Raw genomic sequence first — 17,325 nt, forward strand, 5'->3', positions numbered from 1 at the left:
ATGTGGCTGCGCAACCACATGACTCTGTGTGTCGTTTCACACCTCAGTCATTATAATGTGGTTGTCTGGATCACATGTATTCTGATTTTACATATGCAAGAAAGAAGAAGAGACTGCTGAATGAAGAGATGGATTAGTGATGTGGTGGAGAGATTCATCATGGCGGGAGAGATGTGCGAGATGATTTGTTTTTTTTTTGTTTTTTTAACAAATATGAATCACTTCAATGCAATCAGCTGCTGAAAGACTTAACATATAAACATTATTTCATTTCCTATCCTCACCACCAGCAGTTCAAAATATATGAAAATTAGCTTGTGTAAAAAACATGAAACACTTTTGAAAAAAAAGAATTTGTTTTTCTGACTGTGTTCAGTAAACTAAATGTGTTTTCATATGAGGAACTATCTCTCCTGGCAAATTCACCTATACTGCTAGTGACTAAATTACTTTATTGTTTATTGGAGTAAAACCTGCTCATTATGTATAAGCAGCATCGGTTTGTGCCACTCCACAATAACACAGCATCATGTGGTCTGGAGATATTTTTTCGGGATTCTCTGTGCTGTACAATACATACACAATACATTTACTGAAATGCAGGGATCAATGTTGTATTTCCTCGTGACGTGGAAATCAACAGCTTGTGTAGAACAAACACGCAGGACCAGCATCTGTATTTGTGGGAGCCCCTGTCAGACCAGTGTTTCATGCTAGCAGGCAAAGCTTGAGACATGATTTTGTAACATTATCCTGTTTACAACTGAATTACATTGTTTTGATTACAAAATAACAAGTGAAACTAGGATGAAGTTCAAGTATCTCCGCCCAGGACTGGCTGAAGACCATGACTTCACGATGATGACCATAAATGGAAACATATATAGATGTGTGAACAAATGTGGAACCTTGATTGTGTTGTGATTGTGTTTCCGTTAAGTTCTGTCTGGCTTTTGTTTTATACTACTGCTGCAAGAACATTTACATTACTTGTGTATTTATCAGAAGGGACAGACCACTTGCTAACTGCAAAACCCATTCACATCTAAAAAAGAAAAAAGAAAAAAAGTGTTTTCACATCTGGATAAAAGTACTCTAAAGTGGTACTAGTAATTATTGCAGTACATGTGACATTATAATTGCATACTAATAAACAGTATATGACTACTAACAAACAGGCAAAAAACACTTACTGTTATTTAGGGTCCACTATTGGTTCCAAACCGATCAATATACCAGCGTCACCCTCGTGAAAATGACCATTACATAAAATGAAGTATCTTACGATCCTTTTTAATGTGTTTTTTATGTTTTCTTTACAGATTTTTCATAAAAAGTTTCTTTTGTGAGCTCTGATTTAATTGTATGTGCAAAATGTACAGTAAACAGATTGTAATGGGATCTTGGAAAAACGAAGGCCATGATCTTGACTTCTGTTTGTTTTCTTTTAAAGCCACTAACTTTTTATGATATGATGCTTTTTTTGTTTTGTTTTCTATCACGTTCTTTATTGCTAACTTTTTGAATGTGTGGTCAGTGCAGTTGTTTTATTTCTTGATTTTTAGAAAGATGTTTTTTGTGTGGTTTCTTCCCTCTTAATCCTGTGCCACCTTTGTGACCAGACAGACTGCAGTATCATGTGGTTATTACACCATTCTTTACTTCCTTATTTCACAGACACAGTATTTCTGTATTACAATAGCCATAGACACTTGCTGCAAAACCTGTCATTGCCAATGTAAGCAGAGTTAAGATTGGTGATAACACTATTGCCCAAAGTAGAAATGACTAGTTCTTTATTTATGTGTTTGTTTCATTTTATGTTTTTCTTGATCAAATTTTTCATGAAATACATTTTGTGGTCAAATTTGAAGAAATGTAGAATTTCTTTTTTTGGTTTATTTTCTTGATTTGTTCCGTTGGTCTTGAAACCAAATAAGAAACTGCGCAATTAAGTCACATAACACACACATAACCTTTTCACTTCTTCTTTAGTAACATTAAAAACTAAAACGTACCATTATGCTGACTTGAAAAATGTGTTAAGTATGTTACTGCAGAAGAATTTACATAAAAGTGTAACTGTATGCTGTGTTCTTGTTTTGCATTATAAATCTTAATTCATCCGTTTTTAATTAATTTTGAATTAATAAAGATGTTTATTGTTGAATCATACCGTTATATATTGCTGCAACTACAAAAAATGCCATAAATAATTTATTTTAAAAAACAAACACGTATTTTGTCTTATTCTTCTGTTTGCGGAAAAAGGTATCTCGTGCATTAAAACGTGTTAGTATTGTGTTGCATTGTTGTATTATTATATAGTGTTAGTACTGTGATGTATTTTGTTACACTCAACTAAATCAACAGAGAACTGAGATTTGCTGACCAGTTGCTGATCTGTTGCTGCCGTTGCTGTTTGAACGGAAAGCTTTTGTTTCCAATAGAGATATTTCACAACAACTTTCAGGTCGTGATTAGAAAGAAGAATAAAACGGAAGGAGTGCGGGAAGTCTCTCTATCCGTGCTGACTAAAAACAGAACTACTGGTGTGTCGAGTAGACGTATGGGGGCGTCTCGATCAGGTTTCACAGGCTACAAATATCCCCTCTGAACTTTTTACACTCCAGGGTCATTAACCAATAAGCACAGACTGCAACTCGTGTGTCTTTGATGACTTTGCACACAGACGTCGAGGGATAAGAACGTCAGTACAGACATGAGTCAAGGTAAGGAGAAAGAAAAAGTATTTCCCTCGTATGAAATGTGATTTTAAAAGTGCACTGAATTATCTACAGCTGAACATGAGTTTGGCTGTGTTACTTAACAGTGTCAGAGAGCTTTGACTGTGTGTCACACTGTGAGTCGAGTGTGAAATACGATGAGTAGGAATGGTGGATGACATTAGATATCTCAGACCTATAGTAGCATGGAGTAATACTGTTTCATCACTGAGGAATGTCTCACTGATGATTTCTTTGATTTATGAAGAAACTTTGAGAAGGTGATCAAATTTAATGGTCATCAAATTATCAGATCAAATTTGGATATTTTTGACTTTGCACATACATTATAACATACATACATATTTAATTCATGAGAGAAGTGATTTGTCTTTCCATCTCTGCACAGTCTTGGATATCGAGTGCTGTGATCTGGATATCAAGAATAACAGCAGGAATCATCATACAGAGCTGTGTGGGGAGGAGCGTTTGATTGTCAGAAGGGGACAGCCTTTCAATGTTATTTTACATCTGAAAGCTGGCAGTCATGAGTTCCAAGCAAGTGAAACAAGCGTCACATTCATTGTTGAAACTGGTACGTTCCATGTTAACTTGTGAAATTTGCAAATGGCATGCATACATGTGTGAATCAACAGAGTGAACGTCAAGATTTGTGTTTCCATTTTGATCCAGATTCAGTGCTCATTCCCATCTTTGTCTCTCCAGGTCCATTGCCAAGAAAAGAGTCTGACACCAAGGTTTGCTTTGGTCTCCATGGCTCCACGGTGGACACAGAGTGGAGCGCCTCTGCCACTAGTGATCCCTCTGGAAACACAGTATGTGTGACAATCAGTTCCTCCCCCAATGCCCCAATAGGAGTGTATTCTCTGACTGTGGACCAGGAGGGGCAGAAGACCAATTTAGGACAATTCACCCTGCTTTTTAATGCTTGGTGCCCCAGTGAGTATAGTAGACATGTTTTTTGCTCCAAATCATTTGAGATTTTATTTGTGTTCTGGTTGAATTTCAGTTTATATCAATTTAAACCGGTGCTTCACCTGCAGCTTGTTTTCCTTCCTTCTTCATAGTCCATTATGTATAATTTCCAAAACTAAACTTGAATATTTACAACAGCCCCAAAACATCTGCCAAATGCTGTCAGATGTGACATTTTAATGTAGTATGCTGGTCTGAACACGTTACTTTGACTCTGTTGACTCACAGTGGATGCTGTTTACATGCAAAGTGAGATGAAGAGGCAGGAGTATGTTTTAGCTCAACATGGGCAGGTCTACAGAGGAACATACAAACGGATCAAAGGGACACCCTGGAACTTTGGACAGGTACACAGATTTACAAGGAACATCAATTCAGTAAAATTCAGTACTCTGTACAAAGAAAATGTATAATCTCTGAAATATTCTTCACTGTGACCTGAAAAGAGCAATAAACATGACACTATTTTAATACAGTTACATTTACCAACCTCTTCAAGTTAGTTCATTAATAATTGACCCTCTGTTTTAAGTTTGAACCAGGAATACTGGATATCTGTCTGAAGATCCTGGATGACAACCCCAAATTTGTGTCTGACGCCAACCAGGACTGCTCTGCCAGGAGAAATCCCATCTATGTGACCAGAGTGCTGAGTGCCATGGTAGGTCTCTGTCACACCCTGTAATAAGCCCTTTATTTGGCAGGCAGAGATTGCTATAGTGCCCCAGAAAACTCTGCCAGCTCATTTATATTCAGAGTACTTTATTGTTCTTCAGGGTAACCTCTCTACATCTTCTAAAACTTTCCCATACGCCCTGGCAACTTTTGTGTTAGACAGCCACAGAAAAAAAAGAAAGTAACATAATTTGTAGCCTTCATTCCAAGCTAAAATGTGGCTATAGGCAGAGTAATAAACAAATAATTTAATGTCTGTCAACATGCTATTCCTGCTGCAATTCAAAAATAGCTTAAAGAGAAATCCAGGGCTATTTCTACCGAGTGTCATTATTCTGGGTCACTATACAATAAATTAAAGCCAGGTATGTTCCCAGACAGTGTTAATAACCATGACTGGATCATGCACTATGTTTAGGGCTATATGACATATCTGAAAATGTGCTCACACAAAGCCAACATTACAAATATGTTATCTTCCTTCACTTTCTCTCACTAAATTCATGCACTGATTATGAACTAAAATATCTAAGGTGCTTTGATTTTGCATGACTAATCAGTGTCCTTTCTATCCTTCATGGACTTTTTAATTGTTCACATAAAAAAGAAAAAATCTGATACAGTATTTCTTTAAGTGGCTCTTCCCTTTGAAGAAATATGTGTAATTCATCAGGGGAATTTTACAGTCTGTCTCTTCACAATCAAACCATTTTATATTACTGTATATTTCTCCACATGTACTTTTCAGATAAGCACAACTTGAGTTCTTTTTTCACTTCCCAGATATCAATTGCTGATCTTGAAACTGTTAGCTACTCAGTTCTTCTTCTACACATTCATAATCTTTCATGGCTAAGCTTCTGTCTTGTAATGCTGATGGAGCAAATCTGGTGTGGGGAAATCTTCAAGGGAAGAACTTGAGGTGTATTGCAGGGAAGCACCAAAAATAACAGCACAGTGTTTACCCATAGTATTTCTATCCAAATCTTGTGTTTTATTTTTTCCAGTAACTCAGTGAGCTTGATGAAAGTGATGTCTGACTTGGTACAGTTTATTTGTTACTAATATGTTAAAAATATCAGCATCAGTTAGAAGACTTTTTTTCTCGAAAGACCTGTGTGAGTTTAAAACAGCTAAAGAAAAAACAACAACACTTAACATCATGTACATATTGATTTGATACATACAAACCACTCAGCAGGCTGTGGCAAAATGTAAATAAACATCCTCCACTAATGATATGCTACGATACAAAATTATACGATACGATACGATATGATACAATATCATCCACTTCTCCATTGATGCATTCTTTCTCCCTTGTCTGGTCATTGTCTGTGCCCTCAGATCAACAGTAATGATGACAGTGGTGTGCTGGTGGGAAATTGGGGAGAGATTTCAGATGGGGTTCATCCAGGCATGTGGATTGGCAGCGGAGACATTCTCCATCAGTGGGCTGAAAGTGGCCCCGTCCACTACGGCCAGTGTTGGGTCTTTGCTGCTGTTGCGTGCACAGGTTGGACCACAGTAAAAGAGAGTCTTGTTTTGATTCAAATGGTCATTTCATTTTTTTTATTAAATTATTGAAAAATGTGTCAGTCAAATCATTTGGAGGTTTTGTTTTATTGTGTCCTGTATTATATAGAGTTATTATTCACATGGTATATTGTTACATTACAATAAGGTACGATACAATACCTCCACAATCCATTTGGTTATTTTAAAATCAAAACTCTAAATTTAGAATTTAATCTCACGGATTTGTAGCCATCTACCTCATGTGCCATTTTTATGTGGTGTCTCAATGGTTTATCTTTGATGACAGACATTATCTCAAGTGTGTGCTTTAGTAAGCTGGTGTGATGAAGAGTTGCTTTCCTCCCTCTTCCAGTGTCCCGTGCCCTGGGCATCCCATGTCGAGTGGTTACTAACTTTGGATCAGCTCACGATACTGACGCCAACCTTGTGATAGAAAACTTCTATGATGAAGATGGTGATAGAATATCTGAAGGTGATTCTATATGGTGAGTGTATTATCCCGTTAATACATGTGCAAACACACAATCATGCTTTTTTCCCCCACATTCTCTCTCTGTAAGTCTTTGATTATTGCTACATGATCATAATTAAACATAATTTTACAGATTGAAGCAAAGTGGTCATGTTAATGTTTTATATTTTACACATTTTCTTCCCAGGAACTTCCATGTTTGGGTGGATAGCTGGATGACTCGTCCAGACTTAGGACAGAAATATGATGGTTGGCAAACCAGTGATCCAACCCCACAAGAGACAAGTGAAGGTGAATTTTAATGTAGTTTGTCCTTTATTTTTTCAATGCATCAGTCTTAAATGTAGATCTGTGAGCTGACTTTTTCATGCTACCATGCGAGACCAGCTGCAGAAGCCACACACAATAATAGAAACACCTCGTATAACATGACTCTAAGACGCAGGGTTTATCCACCCTAGTGAGTTTCAACTTCTGACAGACACTTTGGAACTCGCCCCCTCGGGACATTCGTCAGGCACCAACTCTGGACTCTTTTAAATCTAAGTTGAAAAGGCACTTGTTCCTGGAGGCTTTTGCCGCCTAAATGTGTGTTTTGTCTGTACTGTACTGTTGTTGTCTGTGTTTCTTGTTCTTGTTATTGTGAAGCGACCTTGGGTTTCATAAAAGGCGCTATACAAAAGTTATCATTATTATTATTATAATTACTATTATTATTATTATAGTGCCAGCTTTTGTTTATAGTTATGCATCTGTGCCAAACTTGAGTCATCTTGTGTTCTGCATGTTCACACGACTCCTCTCAAGACTCCTCGACACAGTAGTTTAGTTTCAACTCTAGTTAACTTTAGTTTCTAGTTTAGTTTAGTTTAGTTTTTAGTTTTAGTTTAGTGTAGTGTAGTTTCGTGCTTAAATGACTTGTGTGGCCAGAATGAAGTGTTGTGTGTCTGAAGTTCTGTGTTTCCACGTCTGCGTTGCAGGTATTTTCTGTTGCGGACCAGCCTCACTGACGGCTACCAGAGAAGGAGAGCTGACCATGAAGTATGATGTTCCCTTTATTTTTGCAGAGGTGGGTTTTTGCTTGATCTTTTAATGTCACAGTTTAGAGAAAAATTCACAAATGTAAGCTGGACTGTATTTATAAACAAGAGCAGCTTCATTTGAGTTCTGAGACATAATTTAAGAGATACCATGTTTGTACATGTACTGTGCGTATATAAAAATGTTTGTATAATATATATTTGTATAGTTGTATAATATCTGTGTTTAGTGTTATCACATGTTATGTCGTGTCATATGTGGAGTCAGGTTAATGCAGATGTTGTGGACTTGGTGCGCCTGTCAGATGGACAATTTGTCAAATTCAGTGGATCAACAAAGTCTGTTGGACGTTTCATAAGCACAAAAGCTGTGGGCTCAGATAAGAGGCATGACATCACACACCAGTACAAGTATACTGAAGGTACTGCACACACACACACACACACACACACACACACACACACACACACACACACACACACACACACACACACACACACACACACACACACACACACACACACACACACACACACACACACACTGTATACATTGTAAACAGATGGCATCAGCTAAAACAATTTAAAAAAATATAATCACACAAGTTACATGTCTGTTAAATTTAAATGATGATTGTGGTAAAGGAGTCTGGTTCCGGAGGTTTATAATGATGTTGTACCTACCAGTTATCCTGATGGTTTTCAGGTTCGAAGGAGGAGAGGCAGGTGTATGAAAAGGCCCAGCACCACAACAAGCTACAGCAGCGAGGGGAAGAGCCGGGGCTCCATCTCAAGGTTTTTTCTATTCATACATAGATCTACAGTGGATACAGCATATAATGTAAACACATAATAGAAAAGGAATTAACTCTCAGGTAACTTAATTAAAATGTTTCTGCTGAGTCCGGTCATAAATGAGATCTGTCAATGAGCAAAATTATCTAGGTTTTCATCACAGCTCCTGAGAGGTGAAATCATGCATGCTCATTAGTCATTTGTTTACATGGAAGATAAATGTTTCATTAAGTGTTCCCTTGTACAGTTAGTTGGATGGATGGATGGTTACATAGAAGCTCAATGAATATTTTTCACTTTATATTCTGCATTAGCTTTACATTTTTAAAACTTAACCATAAATATTTTATTATTGTTTCACCAGACGTTGCCATTTTACAACTGAGTTGACACAGAATCATTATTTTTCAACAAACTACCAGTTTATTATTCGGAATATAAAATAATGTGTTCCTATCGTTGAATTAATTTAAATGAATCACCTTATCGTTCTCATTTCAGATCAAGCTTGCTGATAACATGATTGTGGGCTCAGACTTTGAGGTGTGTGCTGTACTTACTAATAACTGCATGGAGGCAAAGACCTGCACATTCCTGTTCTTCGCCAAAACTGTCGGCTACAACGGAAGACCAGGAGAGAGCTGTGGATTCTCTTCAGACAAAGTGGACGTGCCCCCTGGAGAAGGTTAGCTCTGATCCTCTCACAGACACCACAGTGTCTGAGCTGTAAATTTAATATCATATAGAAGTTACCCCCATATTGTGTATATGTCTTTCCATGAAACAAGGTTTTTATCTGCACCCACAAAAAGATTAAAAGTCAGCTAATCAAGTTCATTCATATGTACCACAGAAATATTTCTCTGGATATGGTCATATAACTTCCTTACAACATTTGCTGGTTAAACCTGGTTCACAGCCTTCCAAAATCCATTTCTCATGTGGAAATTGCAATGAATTTATAGTAACCTTATTAATGTGACGCATGATATGTGTGTTTTGTTAGAGAAGCGTCTGTACCTCAGAGTGGAGTATGACAGTTATGGATCAGTGATCACCTCTGACAGGCTGATCCAGCTGTCAGTCATCACCATCGACAAGCAGACCATTGACTACCACAAGGCTGAGAAGACCATTGTGTTAGATGAGCCTGAGATAGAAATCAAGGTATGGATGGACAGGCAGAGGAAATGTGTTCATGAGCAATAAAAACTTGTACCATTGTTACATTGTAGGACAAAAAACCAAGTGAATAAATTAGTAAATTGCATTCAAGAATTATTTACATTCTAGACAAAACAGATTTTCAATAACAAGTCAGCCCTCACACAGACACAATCGCACATTCATAACGTTGGTACAAAGTATAATTTTATTCATTGAACTCAATTGAATTTAATACTTTCTGATGACTTCAACTGATAAAACAGCTGCTTTTTCTATGTCAGTGTAGTACAGACATACAGTATATCATGAGTGGCATCAAATATTCTGTCAAATCATTTCCTTCCTCTTTGTGTTCAAGTTAAATAAAGAGGGGGAGGAAAAAAGGAAAAAACAACCTTGAACCTTGAATGATGAGTGAGGTGGCATCACAGAAATGCTTGGATTTATTTTGTATTGCTTACTCCAGCATTTATATCAGGTTAAAACAAACAGTGTTAAGTATTTGTAATGTTTGAATTATTTGATCATTATAATAAAATTACATAATTTTAATCATTCTATACCAACTCGTGCATGATGAAGCCTGTTTATCTGCCCCCTTTTCTGCAGCTGGAAGGAGAAGCCAGAGTAAACCAGTCTATGACAGCAGAGCTTAGCTTGATGAATCCTTTACCAGAGCTACTGCACGACTGCAGCTTCACAATAGAGGGGGTCGGCCTCACTGACAGCAAGCCCATAACAGTGACGTATGTCAACTCTGTCCCACCTGTTGATGCAGCAGATATGAGTTTATTATGTCTTTTAGAATTTATACATGACTGTATGTTGTCTTTTTTTATGCACACAGTAATTCCCCATCACTCACTGATTCCTATTTTTCAAATCAAAACGGTTACTCACCACCACAAGTAAAATAAGATGCTTTACTGTGATTTGTGGTGATAGACCCAAAATCACAGCATTTATACAATAATGCCATGTGCACAAACATTTTATATGTATGAGATCAGAAATAAGCATAAAACAGAAATATCCTCTCTAACTTTTGGTATCATTCTTGCAGGATGGGAGATGTGGGCCCCAAACAAGAGGCCAAAGCCAGTGTTGGATTCAGTCCCAGCATCACTGGCTCCAGCGTGCTCCTGGTTAACTTTGATAGTGACAAACTGAAGAACATCAGGAGCTTCAGCAATGTAACTGTGGAGGAAGGAGCTTGTACAGAAATCTAAAAGCACTGAAAGCTTTTTTACAATGTAGTTCTTTGGACTAGACAGGGACGCTCTTAACATAGTGCCCTGAATTTATTTTAAATGCACTTATTATTGTATTCATTTATATACTAAAATATACAATACACTATAAACTATGCACAAGAAAAACTTTTTTCCTGAGTTAACTTTATTAAGAAACTCAATGATCCACATCCACTAACATCATGTACAACGTCTCTGTAGTAGGCTACAATAGGATTAATAGATGCAGTATAAGATACTGATATAAACACATTTACTTTACTTGAATTTTGATTTAACTGAATTAAAATGTGACAAAAAAGTGATTGTGGCTTAAAGTGCCAGTAGATTGTTTAAGGGATCAGTGCTTCCTCTCCTTCTTTGAGGAAACATTTTGTTGTTGGCAATGCAGAAAAAAATCAAGTTTGCTAACTGAAAATAAAAATGTTGTGGCTGCATTTTAAGGCTGAGTGTTTAATTGTTGTCTTGTGGGCCAAGAGTCCCTGCAGAGTCAGAATAAACTCTCAGTGGATAAATACTGCCACCTGTTGCTCACATCAAAGTGTCACCATGAGCAGCTGATATTATTGATATTTTTGTTTACAGTTTTATGTGATATTAGAGACAGTGGTGACATCTAAGTACATTTACTAAGCTGTCGTTGTGAATGACAATTTTAAGGTACTTGTACTTTACTTGAGTATTTTCATTTCATGCTACTTGATCATTATATTTCACTACAATTTAGAGGTACATTTTTACTCCACTGCATTTCAGATTACAATTTTACATAAGCTTATAAATGAAACTTTGTTGTTAAAGATAAACCAGTGGTTCACAAACCTGCTGGCTTGTGGGCCCTTACAAGAAATCTACATGTATTTGTGTCTGCTTTTCATGTTTCAGATGTCTATAAAGTTGTTTGCAGTTCCAACAAATACTTTTTCCCTCACATGGTTTAAATTAAGTAACTGTTTGGGATCCAAAGAGGCGAAACTCTTCAATATTTCACAAAAATGCAAATATATTAACCTTTATTTCTGCAGGGAGAGACCATTGAGAGCCTCAAAAATCCAGTATGAGTTAGGCTCTACTTACAGAAAAGTATGATGTGTCTGAGTAAACATTGGAGAGTAAGACTGTTACTGCAAGCAGGACCAATTACCAGGTAAATAATTGCACATCAGCATTTTATTAAGACATAAAAAACCCAAACCAATCCTTTAAGGTGAACCTTTAAGGTTCCTCTATCCCTTCACCATGAAACAAGGAGGTCAAAGGTCGTGTGGCTTGCACATGGACTTATTTGTTTGTAACATGAAGTTTAAGAGGTCAAAAAAGCAGAAAATCCTTGCAACCACTTGATTAACATAAACACAGCTTTAGTTTGATGTGTAGAGACATTTATTTACAGAACAATATAACTCAAGGTCAGATGGATCTTCATCAAAGCACTGCTTCCTCCTCCTCACCGGACATTTGCAGTTGGTAATAAGGGGCAGCGTACTCTGCAATGTTGGGGACTCCGTACACCACGCAGCAGCTCAGAGCGCTGCGGGAGATCTCCATGTCACGGACGGCAGTCCACTCACCAGCTTTGATATCGTAACACTCAACGTCAAAGGTGGTGGTGAAGCCGTTAAAGCCCCCGACCACAAACAGGCAGTCATCGATCACTGCGATGCCAAAGTTGCTGCGGGCGCTCAGCATGGAGGGCACAGAGTGCCAGGTGTCGGAGTGAGGGTTGTAGGCCTCAACAGTGCGCAGGCGGGTCGTTCCAGTGAAACCACCAACCTGTTACATAAAAGATGAAATATGAAGACATGACTCTGTCTACTGATTTTCTGTCTTTTTGAGAAGCTGGAAGAAGTGAATATTTATAACTTTGCTTAAACAATGACTTTGAATGAATGATTCAAAATTGTTGCTCATTAATATAAAGATAAAGGTTTCTAAGGACATCATATCAGAGGTGTTCTGTATAATATTGTCAAACTATATCAGTCTTATAGTAGTCCTATTTGAAACTCTGCTAAGTACATCTTCAGCTCTTCTGTGTCTCAGTGTTCAGTTTTCTTACTGCAAAGATCCGGTCTGCATAGGTGATGATCCCAACTCCACTGCGTCTGCTGCCCATGGAGGAGATGAGCGTCCACTGGTTGGTTTCTGGGTTGTAACATTCAGCCGTGGACAGGCACTCGTTCCCATTGAAGCCGCCACAAATGTACACCTGAAGTGAATTAAAGAGGTAATAAGTAATCTCTTGTAGACTTAAACATGTACTCTAAAACATTAACATAGTATCTATGTTTTCTACTGTATATTTAAACAACATTAATACAAATATTAAAGGAAACATCTTGTGAACAGGTAATAGTTCATATCGTAGTGCTTATTACACTGAGGGATAATGCTGCTTGGGCATTTGTTTTATGAATTTGACAAAAATAATCTAATTATAATCTTATAATCTAAATTTTAATCTACATTTAAATTTGTCCAGCTCAACTTTCTGTGTTTCTTCAGACATGTGCAACCTTTGTGCTCTCAACATAGAGCTGTTATTCTCAGATGCTCTTTAGTTCCACACACCTTGCCATGGAGAGTGGTGCAACTGGCGTCACTCCTCTGCTCGTGCATGGGTGCAATTACGGTCCACTGGTTGGTAATGGGCTGATAGCGCTCTGCAGTTTCAAGTCGATAACGTCCATCAAAACCTCCCATGGCATAGATGCACCCATCCATCACAGTGACACTGACATAACAGCGGCTAAAATGCATTGGTGCCACCTCCTGCCAGGTTTGTGTGCCCAGATCAAACTTGCGCACAGAACTGAACTGTTCAACACTGTCAAAGCCGCCGACACAGTAAACTGATCCATTGAGGAAAGCGGCGCCATGGTAAGCCCTTGGAGCCTCCTCACTGTTAGTTACATTGACCCAGCGTTGAGCACGGACATTGTATGCCTCAATGCCATTGGTGGGACTGCCACCACTCCAGCCTCCAACAGCCAACAGGACGGCAGAGGGCAGACGTGGACGGGCCAAAGGGTTACAGAGCACAGAGTCAGAGAAACTTTTTGTTCTGAGGTCGAGCATGGCCTGCATGGTCTTGAGGAGAATCGGTCGACACTCTTCACTCGCCTTCACCACTTCATTGTTGCTCACATTGTCTGTGATATAGGCTGGACTCATTAAGGCCAGCCTGACCTGTACGGGGACATGAAGGCAGAAGTTGAATTCAAATTGTCTAAAATAAAGCCTGACTGACACATCAGTGTCACTGATATTACAAGCTCCTTTTATCTTGATGTCTTGATCAGCATAAAGCAGAATGGACTTGGCAGAGATGGAATATAATATTCATAAGTATGTTTTAATTAGTGTCCAATCCCATGAAAATAAAAGTTGTTGAGTTTTAGTAACCTTAGAAAGAGCCTATCTACATAGGGAGTTGGTCCTCTTCTACAGAGCCCGACATGTTTCTACAGTTAGCCCAGAACAGACAAACCAAACACTGGCTCTGGAGAGGGCCTTTCATATTTTTTGTGATTTTCGCAGTCACTGACGGTTCTCCTACATGCTTGGAAGGGAACGGTTAGGGAAGATGCATTCAGTTTGTTGCAATCTGCATTTCCACCACTAGAGGCCACTAAATCCTACACACCGATCCTTTAAAAGACTTCTGGAACTCTTAAACTTCAACTGAAGTTTGATAAATAGTTTTTATTCTTACATTTGTGAGTAGGAGTAAAGTATTGTTACTTTTATCTCATTCAAATAGATACATTTAAATGTAAGTAAATAATAATTATAATAAAAAGATACATTTCTAGATACATTTTGATTTTGTCCTCTCTTCTAATGTCCGGCCTAGATTTATTATCACCTGTTCTCAGACTGTTCTACGGTAGTCTCGAAAACATTCTAGATGTTTTGTTCATGAGCCATTATGAAGAAAAATAAATGCAAATCAAAAGGGGATGTAGTTGTGGTTGAGTAATTATTCGTCCTTCACTTACATTAGACAACAGCAGAGAGATGTAATTTTTGCGTTCCTCAGGCACATATGCAATCCAGTGGAGGATGGCCTCAAACACCGTCTTCTCCTGCTTCACATTGAGTTGGTCATTCTCAATGATTTGAGCAAGGTCCTCCACAGACAGCTGCAGGAACTCTTCTGATGTGGCAACAATCTCCTCAAAATGAGACAGTGTGAAGAGGTAGGCTTTGTGTTTCAGGTCAGGGTAGTAGTACACATTTGTGAACCACCAAATGCCGATGCAGTTCTCTGGGGTCAGATGCTCTTCCAGAAAGTCACAGCACGCCAGGGTGATGCCTGTCACATTGAACCGGTCTGCTGCTATAAGAAGATCTTGTACATTCTCTTTGGTCACATAAACAGAACTGGTGTAGGCAAACTCAACGATGACCTTCATCATTTCAGGCGTCACACTGTGAACTTCAAAAACCTGATTGTCTTGATTTGACCAGCGTGTGAATAGAGCTCTGTAGGTCAGAAACAAGACAAACACAAGGGACGTAAAATGAACAATATTCAGCACTTTTTATATTTACACTTCACAAAATAATGAAATAAATCAGATTGTAGGAGTGATAAAGTTCAAATGAAATTTTTGAGTTCAAGTACAATACAGCTGCATCCAGCTACTACACATATTAACTTATTTTTAAATCAACTTCAACTTTAAAGCATGACAAACATCATCTTAAAGGATTTCAGACCACTTTAAAATGAAGGTGCAATTGTCTTCAGCCTGCAGCATCATCTTTAAAAGGAATATTTTTTTAATTGTTTTACATTTACTGTCACTGTGAGCTGTTAAGTTCCCCCAAATATGTATCAATACTAACCAATCAACAACCAAACTTAACTTAACTGATAGTACTGATCTAATTAAGAAAAAGAAAACTACTTGTAAATCAGTGTGTAAATATTAAGTTTAACTATGGTCATATTGCAATATATTACAGTCAAAAAAACTGGCAGAAAAAATCTGCATCTGAAAGGAAAATGTGTTTTGTACAGTTGTGCTAAATGTGTGCAGGCATCAAACCTGCATTGTTTAGTAAAAACTTAAAGAAAACCATCAGTATTCTGTAAAATGTCTTAATATCGCACATGATCAATCATCCATTTTTAAATGTATTCTCTTGGTTCATACACTTTCATCAATTTGTTTCTTAATGAATCAGTGTCACTTAGTAATATAAAGGTTTTTTCCCTCAGTTAGTTCAACTTATTTATACAATTTGCAGAATCTCGGTGCTAACAGCTGAAAGCCAACTCACCTGAAGTTTGAACTGCAGTTACAGAGGATGACTTTGTGCGCTTTAAATTCTACGCCGTCCACTCTGATCACTGCATCGCAGAGCTGTTGCTCCAGACGGAGCTCATTATACACCGAGCTGTTGTCACTCATGTTTGCTTTTAAGTATGAAGGCTTGTACTCTTTAAGTTTAAGATGCGGCTTCTTCAGCAAGTGTCTCTGGCTGTGTAAATGGAATGTTCTGTCACACAGATTAGACAGGATTCTAGAATTGATCATTTTGTCATAATCAAGAACTGAGACCGAAACTACGAGGGGGTGTAACCACAATAAATGCATTTGAAACTCCTCGACAAATCTCAAAAGCGAATTCAGTGAGTTGACTTCCGTTAAGCGCTAAGTCAGAGAAACCTGGAAATAAAGTTGAACACATGAGGACTATTACCCCGAGCAGGAGGTACTTTCTCTTGCTGCGCGCCGCTCTCTTAATTTACATCAATTTTGATTGTGTTTTTGTGTCAAATCATTAAATTGAAAAAAACAACACAACCGCAGTATAAAGGGTCTGACACATTTTATGAAGGGATTAAAAATTAAGAGTAATTAGTTAATCTAATTTCAATAAATCATCAAATACTCAACATAGCGGTAATGAAAAAAGTATATCGGTAATGAACAACAATGTTTCGGTAGTGAACAGTTCATAACTACACTATATTTAACTACACATAAACAATAAAATGCCATCTACTCCTTAACCCTAACAAACCATACATATGCAAATTGAATATTGGACCAATATTGACTATGATATCACAAATAACACTCATCGGTCCACTCCTTTAAACCAGATCATCTGTGAATGAGTCAGGGTTTGAGGGAAATGCGGATCCAAACAATCTTAGGAAACAAGAACAGACAGTTTTGACAACAACACTTAGAGGCTAGATTCTAGCTTTGCTCATCCTTCTCATGTAATAACACTCCCAGGTGACAATTCATTTATTTTTTATTTTTGTACTTGGCCCAGATCTCTGGCACCACACAGAAGTGTCTTGCAGTTGATGAGGAAGGCAGTGGTTCGGGGATAATTGCTTTGATGTCCTCCAAATAATACCAAACCTTCTCGCCAGCAAATCTTATTGATGGGATGTAGAAGCGGTTGTCACCAGCACAGCTCATTGTATCAACCTCGTACTGACCACTGGCAACCTGGATTAATGACTAAAAAAGATACATTAAAACAGCAGAAAGTTGAACATCAACAGCATTAAGTGTAACAACTTAATTATTTAAAAATAGGAACTAATTAAACTTATTATTACGTGATTATGACCTACACCTTTGTTATTACATGTTGACAATCTGAATTCAATATTTACACACTTGACT

At 37.8% G+C, this 17,325-nt stretch overlaps 2 protein-coding genes across 2 annotated transcripts; one reads left to right on the forward strand and one right to left on the reverse strand.

Moving 5' to 3' along the window:
- Nucleotides 1-2,566: 2,566 nt before the first annotated feature.
- LOC133987799 (protein-glutamine gamma-glutamyltransferase 2-like) lies at nt 2,567-11,090 on the forward strand. Its single transcript, XM_062427243.1, has 15 exons — nt 2,567-2,732; nt 3,136-3,321; nt 3,453-3,686; nt 3,951-4,069; nt 4,255-4,383; nt 5,745-5,913; nt 6,289-6,421; nt 6,596-6,699; nt 7,389-7,477; nt 7,717-7,870; nt 8,155-8,243; nt 8,745-8,928; nt 9,250-9,410; nt 10,020-10,156; nt 10,474-11,090. Exons 1-15 carry the CDS (start codon nt 2,723-2,725, stop codon nt 10,637-10,639), a joined length of 2,064 nt encoding a protein of 687 aa, XP_062283227.1. The 5' UTR covers nt 2,567-2,722; the 3' UTR covers nt 10,640-11,090.
- Nucleotides 11,091-12,088: 998 nt separating this feature from the next.
- On the reverse strand, nt 12,089-16,065 carry LOC133987317 (kelch-like protein 10). Its single transcript, XM_062426635.1, has 5 exons — nt 15,956-16,065; nt 14,665-15,151; nt 13,235-13,852; nt 12,723-12,872; nt 12,089-12,436 (listed from the first exon to the last, which is right to left on the reverse strand). The coding sequence occupies exons 2-5, from the start codon at nt 15,082-15,084 to the stop codon at nt 12,089-12,091; spliced, it is 1,536 nt and encodes a 511-aa protein (XP_062282619.1). The 5' UTR covers nt 15,085-15,151; nt 15,956-16,065.
- Between the last annotated feature and the right edge of the window lie 1,260 nt (nt 16,066-17,325).

The sequence above is a fragment of the Scomber scombrus genome, chromosome 10 (assembly GCF_963691925.1).
Source record: "Scomber scombrus chromosome 10, fScoSco1.1, whole genome shotgun sequence".
Lineage (NCBI taxonomy): Eukaryota > Metazoa > Chordata > Actinopteri > Scombriformes > Scombridae > Scomber > Scomber scombrus.